The 8,665-nt window shown below is 47.5% G+C and overlaps 1 protein-coding gene across 1 annotated transcript in view; it reads right to left on the bottom strand.

The window, feature by feature from the left end:
- Positions 1-627: 627 nt before the first annotated feature.
- The window catches only part of EXD2 (exonuclease 3'-5' domain containing 2), a 46,790-nt gene continuing 38,752 nt past the window's right edge, over positions 628-8,665 (bottom strand). Inside the window, exons 5-8 of the mRNA XM_049770375.1 lie at positions 7,731-7,837; positions 6,985-7,120; positions 4,830-5,186; positions 628-1,411 (exon numbers count right to left, since the gene is read on the bottom strand). Coding sequence (XP_049626332.1) covers positions 1,195-1,411; positions 4,830-5,186; positions 6,985-7,120; positions 7,731-7,837 — 817 coding nt within the window. The 3' untranslated portion in view covers positions 628-1,194. The remainder of the gene's footprint in view (positions 1,412-4,829; positions 5,187-6,984; positions 7,121-7,730; positions 7,838-8,665) is intronic.

Raw genomic sequence — 8,665 nt, 5'->3', positions numbered from 1 at the left:
GTGTAGTAGTTCATTTCAGCATTCCATGAAATAAAGAAATTCCTTGCAATGGAACTTGAGCAAAGGACTTTGGGGAGAAGTAAATGCATAAAAGAGGTCATGGTAGCTAATTGGAAGAAGCAGAGAACACCGAAGGGGTGTGACAATGGTTCTGGAGAAAGGTCTTCTTCCTTTTAGAAAGATTTTTAGCTAAGAGCCTTGCAGAGTTAGGCAGGGAGACTCAATGATCAGACAACAAACACTGGAAAGCAAAAGCTGAGAAAATTATCCAAGTTCATCTGGGCTCTGTGCTTCCATATTTCTTGGTCCCTCCATGGGAAGGTCTATTTCCAGAAAAGGAGGCTCCCCCATCCTCCCATCCCCAGCCCTGAGGTCAGGGGGGAAGCCCATGGCAGGCAGCTGCTGCTTTGGTCCTGGATATATAGAAAGTCTGGGGCCCGGAGAGATAGCACAGCGGCGTTTGCCTTGCAAGCAGCCGATCCAGGACCAAAGGTGGTTGGTTCGAATCCCGGTGTCCCATATGGTCCCCTGTGCCTGCCAGGAGCTATTTCTGAGCAGACAGCCAGGAGTAACCCCTGAGCACCGCCGGGTGTGACCCAAAAACCAAAAAAGAAAAAAAAAAAAGTCTGCAAAAGAAACAAGTGCCAAGATGGGATGGATCCCACCAGGGGGCAGAGTTTTAAACCCAAGAATTTAATGATGAAGTTGAACTAGGAATATTTAGCGGCTTATTGCCCTCTCCATCCTCTGGATTTTTTTTCTTCCTAGCCTGACTGGATTGAAATACTTGATTGTTCCTGTCTCAGGAATGCCAGCCTACTGCAACAGGGGATAAATGCCTCAAAATCCTGAGAGTCCTGACAAGTCACTTTGAGAAGAAGCCTTCATTTGCTCTCTGTACAGAGAAAGCAGAGGAAGGAGGACACACCAAAGGACTCCACCTGCATACCTTGTTCATAGAAAACCTGAATGTGAGAGAGGGAGAAAGAAGTCTCGCCCACCCAATGGAAACTCAAAACCATTCGTTCCCTTGTAAACAATAGCCTTGTTCCACCGGAAGCACCAGGAGGTGTCTGGGTCAGTACTTGAGTTGTGTCACCCAGAATTTGACCAGTCACAATATATTTAAATGGAAGCGGTGACTGCAACGGTGCCTCCAGCTTCCCAGCAGCCTAACCTGGGGGAAAGTTGGGATCAGGACAGTGTGATGGGCAGGTCTCCCCCCAACTTCCGGAGCAGCTTCTGGTGGTTGTGGTCCACTGACCACTGCTGGGGCAGGTACTTGGGCTGCATGGAGTCCAGGAAATGCTGACGCCATCGGCTCTCCAGCTGCATGAGGGAGCGCAGCCCGCCCTGTGCATGGCACTGCACCACCTTCAGCCCATGGGGAACGTAGTTTTCATTGGAGATCCTGCCAAGACACAAAGTACAGGGTCTGAGGGCAAGGCGCATGGGGAGGGGGGGGTCTCACAAATGGTGTGGGCCACTGGACTTCCAGGGGTGTCCACTAGACTCCTAAAGTGTTGGTGGCTTTAATGTTTTAGATCACAGGCTCCCACACTTAACTTGGGCTACCACCCTCCTCTTTGGGAAAAATGTTTACTCGGTGGCCCCCTGGAATTCTACCTTCCTTCCATGCACAAACAGAAAACAGGTGCCCCTCAATTACACCCAATGCTACTGCAACTTGCTCCATCATGCTAGCAGCCTCCCAGGGAGTGGTACCGTCCATGCTGGGGAATGCTCTAGGACATCACCTTTCCCACACTGACCCTTCAAAGAACAACTGGGGAGTCTGGGAGACAGCTCATAGGGTGAAGAGCATGCCTGGCACATGAGCCAAGATTTTGTGCTATTCTTGTGGGAAGGCCACTGTGTAAAATTCAGTTCGACTGGGGGACTGGTAGTGGGTGCAAAATGTTTCTCTTGTATTTACTTCTTTTAAGGGTATTCATTCCAGATGCAGACTTCTCCTGAGCTACTCATTCTGAACCAGAGATGGGCCCCTGGATTTCAGTTTCTCCTAACCCTGTAATGGCTGAAGGAGCAGTACAAGGCATTTTCTTAGGCTCTTCTTTCTCACAAAAGGACCAGCAGACCCCATCCAGGGGAAAGAAGACTGCACCTTACAGTGGGACACTACTGTGGCCGCCAGTTGTGTAGCTGATGAGGCCGAAGGGAAGGAGTTCCCATCTTCCTAACTAAGCAGGAGCCTCTGGGCTGTGTGACACTGAGAAGGCTTCCCCTCCTGTGGACAGAGACCACTTTTTCCCAAGACCCCTGCCAAAAGATTCACCCCCCTACTCAACTCTGCCTCTCAGCCCTCCCCTGAGTATTAGAAGACTTTTTATATTTTAGCCCAGGGCTGCGATCACTTTTCCAATCACCACCCTTTTATAAAATAGGAATACAAATCAAAAACTTACTGATACTTACTGATCAGAAATTATAAATTTACAATTCCTCCCACATTTAGTTATAAGAGCCTCCCAGAGGTTACAACCCACCTTTTAAGAAGCTAGAATGCACCTCACCAGCCACCCTAATTTGCCGTTTTGTCTTCAAACAGCTGTTCTCTGCCTAGATGTCTAAAATCTATCACCAAACCAGTAAAATGAATTTGTGGCAGCAAAGAAAGTTTATATCTGTTTTAGAGAATCCAATTAGATACTGGAGTCATTGTCATTTGTTTCTAATATGACCTTAATAAATTAGTTAACTAATCTCTGGGTATCTTAATTAATATAAACCTTAAAAAAATAACTAGTGAAATACCAATAACCTCAAAGATTTTAAAATAAAATTCAGTTTTGAATAAAATTCTATAGTAATTTCTTTAAAACATTTTAGAATTCTTTACAATGCAAGATATATCAGCACCTAATGGGTAATAAGCTTAAACTAAACCTGCTGGGGTTGTTACAAGAAATAATTAAGGCGATTTATGCAAAGTGCATTAGCTTAAATAGATTAGATTATAAATAAATAAATAAATATATATATATATATATATTTTTTTTTTTTTTGGTTTTTGGGCCACACCCGGCAACACTCAGGGGTTACTCCTGGCTGTCTGCTCAGAAATAGCTCCTGGCAGGCAGGGGGGACCATATGGGACACCGGGATTCGAACCAACTACCTTTGGTCCTGGATCGGCTGCCTGCAAGGCAAACGCCGCTGTGCTATCTCTCTGGGCCCAGGATATAAATAATTTTTAATACATATTTGTTGCTTTAATTGAGGTTTTTTTTTTTAAATAACAAATCATTATAAGAAAACCAGTCTCATTGGGGCCAGTGATAGCTCTGGGGAGGACGTTTGCCTTGCATGCAGAAGACCCAGGTTCTATCCCCAGCATTCCATATGGTTCCTTCCCTCAAGCCTGCCAGGAATAATTTCTGAGTGCAGAGCCAGAAATTAACCAGAAATTAGCCAGAAATTTGGGTGTGGTCCAAAACAAACAAACAAAAATGAAAACAAAGAAAACCAACCTCATTATCAGAGTTTTGTAATCTTGTCAGTTAAATTATTTCAGCCTTAAGTACTATTGAAAAACTAACAGTGGGGGCCAGAGAGATAGCACAGCTGTAAGGCCTTAGACACAGAAGGACAGTGGTTCAAATTCCGGCATCCCATATGGTCCCCTGAGCCTGCCAGGAGCGATTTCTGAGCATAGAGCCAGGAGTAACCCCTGAGCGCTGCCAGGTGTGACCCAAAAACCAAAAAACAAACAAACAAACAAACAAACAAAAAACTTACAGTGGGACTGTTAGTCCATGTTAGTCTGGAGTTTTGTTTTGTTTTGGGTTTTTTGGTCACACCCAGTGACACTCAGGGGTTACTCCTAACTCTGCATTCAGAAATTGCTCCTGGCTTGGGGGGATATATGGGACATCTGGGGATAGAACCGTGGTCCGTCCTGGGTCAGCCCCCTGCAAAGCAAACGCCCAACTGCTGCGCCATCACTCTGGCCCTGGTCCAGAGTTTTTAATTACCCTGATCTTGTACCCACTCAAAACCATCAAGTCATTTGTCAGATACAGTGACTTAAGTCACATGAATTCAGTTATGTGCCCACAGGAAGGAGAGAAAGCACAGAGGGGAAAAGGAGAAAAACTATCCCAACAATTACAACAACTCAGTGTTAACACTCTTTGGCCAGTACCTGAGTGCAGGTAGAATGGGAAACACGGGACCACTAGTCTGGACTCCCAGACTAAGGTAAGAGACAAAAGCCACAAGCATACACTGTTCTTCATGGACAATGAATGCAGAGAATGCAGGTCCTTTCAGTCTATTCTTTCACCTCCTGTGCTGACTTTAAGACTTAGCACAGATTATTATTCTTTTTTTTTTTTTTTTTTTTTTTGTGATTTTTGGGTCACACCCGGCAGGCTCCATGCTCAGAAATTGCTCCTGGCAGGCACGGGGGACCATATGGGACGCTGGGATTCGAACCGATGACCTCCTGCATGAAAGGCAAACGCCTTACCTCCATGCTATCTCTCTGGCCCCAGCACAGATTATTAAAGGCACAGAATTCCACTGCATTCATCTCCAACTGAGATGTAAATAACGTAACATCAAGCAATGATGTAACATCAAGCAATGACGTAACATCAAGCAATGACGTAACATCAAGTATATTGACCAAACCTTTTATGGAAGGGAAAGTCTCAAATTGGTGACTCCATCCTACCACCAGGGTCTCTTAAGCCACAAGAACAATTAAGTAAGGCTTAAGACAGCAATTGTCACCCACTTCAGGGTTCCCATCCCAGGTCACTCCCCAATCACTCCCTTCCCCCAGGCTTCATAGGAAGTGGTACCTGGTTTCTAGACTGGCAGCCTCTTGAAGCATCCCATCAGTGACCAGGTCTGTATTATAGAACTCTTGGAGGGCTTGCAGCAGCTCCTCCTTCCGGGGTACCGGCAGGCTCTCCGCATTGAGCAGGGCTCTGGCAGCTGAGCGCACCTGCCGCCGTTCGGGGTCTTCCAGCAGGCGCAGGCCCTCCTCGGAGCCGATGGGGGCCTGGAACTCCCTGGCCAGCTGCTGTTTCAAGTGGTTGTCGTAGTAGTTGGAGATGGCGTGGCAGGAGGTACAGAGCAGCAGCACGTCGTGGGAGTTGTGGTCCTTCATCTCGATGGGAAAGTGCTTGCGGTACTCGTGTGGGATCACGTTTTTCCTGAACATTGTCCCCCAAGGCCCCCCCGAGGCAGCCCTCGTTAGTGGATGACACAGAGCAGGCGTTCAGCCTGCCGGGGATTCAGCTCTGGGGCTTCACAGGACTGAAAAGCCTGCGGCACTGCCAGCTGGCAGAGAGCACATGAAAGCAAGGCTACCCCGACATTCTTGGTTCTCCTGCTTCCCTGTGCCTAAGGCTCCCCTCCTCTTTCTTTGTGCCACATCCATTGGTGCTCAGGGGCAAAACTTCTGACTCCTAGTGGTGCTCAGGGGACCATGTGGTGGTAGGAATCTAACATGCAAGGCTAGTACCTTCACCTCTGTGCTATCACGCTGGCCCAGGTGAAGGAAGTGCAGAAGCCCTGCTATCAGGCTGCCATGAAGGCCTGAACAAGAAGGGAGTAACCATCACCTCACAGCAGACTGAGCTCTCAGAGGGGAATACCAGAGAATAAAAGAAATTCTACTGACCCTTAACATCGGACAAAGTAGAGCACTTCTAATTCTGAAATCTTGGAAGCCTAGTGGCCTTGAAAAGTCTTTCTTCCATCTGAGGAAGTTTTTACCTGGGGAATTTTTCTCTGGCTCACCAAGGTCTTTGTCTCTCTCTCTCCCTGTCTCTCTCTGCCCTCTCTCACTCTCCCTTCTCTTCCTCCCCCTCTGTTTCTCTCTCCTCTCTTTCTCTCCTCCCCCTTCTCTCTCTTCTCTCTCTCCTCTTTCTTGTGAGGGGAACAAAGGGAGGTTGGGGCCACTACAACTGTTTGTGCTCAGGGCTAACTCCTGGCAGTGCTCAGGGGACCTTAAGTTGTGCTAGAGATTGAACAGGGTCGGCTGCATGCAGAGCAAGAGCTATACCCACTGTACTGGTTTTTTTTTTTTTTGGTCCCAACCATCATTGTTCTCTAATTCTCAGGAAAAACTCACATGGCCACAATAACCATGTATCTCAAGATACAGGAGGAGGAAGGAGAAAAGTGGGTACTGCAGGAGCAAGGGTGAAAGCCTAGACTTCCAGGATAAATTCAGCTTCTCCTTAAGGACCTGAGGTGATTCTAGTGTAAGTGTCTAGCTCATCTGAATGATTCAAGAACACAGGCTGGGAGTCACAAAAGAAAGAGTGGCAGCTTCTTTTTCTTCTTCTTTTTTTTTTTTTTTTTTTGGTTTTTGGGCCACATCTAGTGGCTATGCAATCAGAAATTACTCCTGGCCTGGGAGACCATATGGGATACTGGGGAATTGCACCGCTGTCCATCCTAGGCTAGCGCACGCAAGGCAAATACATTACAGCTTAGCACCACCGCTCTGGCCTCAGAGTGGTAGTTTCTAAAACAGTTATTTTCCCACCCTTCAGAAGCAAAAGGGAAGCATGCTCTTGATGGCAACTGAGAAGATTTTACATTCTAGAAACTAAGCACTCAACAAGGGGTCGGGGGAAGGTTCATTCTCACAGGCAGGCAGTTTCCAAGCAGAAGTTTGGTGAAGATTAAGATGCTGTGGGAGGGGGCAGAAACAATAGCACAGCAGTAGGACATTTGCCTTGCACACAATCAACGTAGGACGGATCCGGTTCAAATCCTGGCATCCCATATAGCCCCCCAAGTCTGGGAGGAGCGATTTCTGAGTGCAGAAACTCCCGAGTGCCACCGGATTTGACCCAAAAAAAAAAAAAAAATGCATTGCGGGAATGCAGCCTAGGAAGAAGACCCTCTGCAAAGGTGAGCAGATTCACCTAAGGCATTGGGGGCTATAAGGCCCCTTCCACAGAAGGAGCCAATGGGTGCTGCCCAGCCTACACTCACCGAATGTAGGAGTCTTTCTTGCCACAAACCACGCACAGATTCTCTTTCACCATCAGGTAATAGTCTCCTGGGGATTCAGGTCTCCCGGCAGGTTCAAACTGGAGCTTGACCACAAAAGGCTCTTCACTCACCAGCTCTTAGGAAAAAGAAGCAGAATTAAGTGTGCACGCAAGCACCACCATGCCTATTCCCTCTGTGTCCTGGAAAAGCTCTGTCCAGGCTCTCTGAGTAGACATTCAAGGGACAGCTGCCTGCTTCTATCACCTTCTCCTTTGTCTTATACCCACTTCTGCCAGGACTGACAGGCACCTAACTGAAGAGGAAATAAGAAAGATAACTCTTGGGGCAGATGAGATGGTGCTAGAGGTAAGGTGTCTGCCTTGCAAGCACTAGCCAAAGAAGGACCATGGTTCGATCCCCCGGCATCCCATCTGGTTCCCCCAAGCCAGGGGCAATTTCTGAGCGCTTAGCCAGGAGTAACCTCTGAGCATCAAATGGGTGTAGCCTGAAAAGAACAAAAAAAAAAAAAAAAAGAAATATAATTCTCGGGGCCGGAGTGGTGGCACAAGTGGTAGAGCGTTTGCCTTGCACATGCTAACCTAGGATGGACCGAGGTTCGATCCCCTGGCATCCCATATGGTCCCCCAACCCAGGAGCAATTTCTGGGCACAAAGCAGGAGTAACCCCTGAGACTCACCAGAGTGACCCAAAAACCAAAAAAATAAAAAAAGAGGTAACTCTCAAACCTCCAATGCCTTTGTCCAAGTACCACTGAGCTTTCCTTCGGTCACACGTGCAGAGCGGCTGTCCGTCCGGAGCATGGAGAAAGCAGTTATCATAGAGGGGTGATTTTCTGCAGAGAACGGAGAGGGAGATCAAAGACTGAGGGTGACTATTGCTGAAGGCATCACCTGCCCATGTTCTTTTCCCAGCGACTCAAGCTATTATCCACACTAGAGTCAAATATAACGTGTCTGAAGAAAGCAGTAGCAATCAAGGTGAGAAAGTGGCGTTAATTTCCATGTGGATGGGTTGGGAATATTCTTCTAAAATTCTAAGTTGGGGCTGGAGAGATAGTATAGAGCGTAAGGTGCTGGCCTGTGCACAGGTACCTTGGTTCACTCCCCAGTACTACAAATGGTTCTCCCAATTATGGCAAGGAATGACTCCAGAGCACAGATGCAGGAACAAGCCTGAAATAATAAAATTCTAAGTTGTTTTGGTTTGGTGGGTGTTTTGGGGCTATACTCAGTATTGCTCAGGAGTTACTCTTGGCTCTGCACTCAAAAATTACTCCTGGCAGGGAATCACATGGGATGCTGGAGACTGGACTTGGGTCATCAGTGTGTAAGGCAAGCAAACACCCACTGTGCCACTGAGGTAGCCCCAAGTGTTTTTTCTCGTTATACCCGTCGGAGCTCAGGTGTTACTCTTGGCTTTGTGCTCAGAAATCGATCCTGGCAAGCTCAGGAGACCATATGGGACGCCGGGAATTGAACCTGGGTATGTCCAGGGTCGGCATGCAAGGCAAACATCCTACTGCTGTGCTATTGCTCCGGCTCCCCAGTGGGTTGCTTTTGTGATGTTGCTTTTGGACCATCCCAGGAAGTTCTGGGAACTACTTGCTACATAGTACTTAGAGCGCTCCCAGCAGGTCTTAGGAGAAGTAGTTCTAGGTATC

Source organism: Suncus etruscus, chromosome 3, assembly GCF_024139225.1.
Source record: "Suncus etruscus isolate mSunEtr1 chromosome 3, mSunEtr1.pri.cur, whole genome shotgun sequence".
In the NCBI taxonomy this organism is placed as follows: domain Eukaryota; kingdom Metazoa; phylum Chordata; class Mammalia; order Eulipotyphla; family Soricidae; genus Suncus; species Suncus etruscus.
Note: the sequence above shows the minus strand (reverse complement) of the source record. Positions and strands in the feature narration are given on the sequence as shown.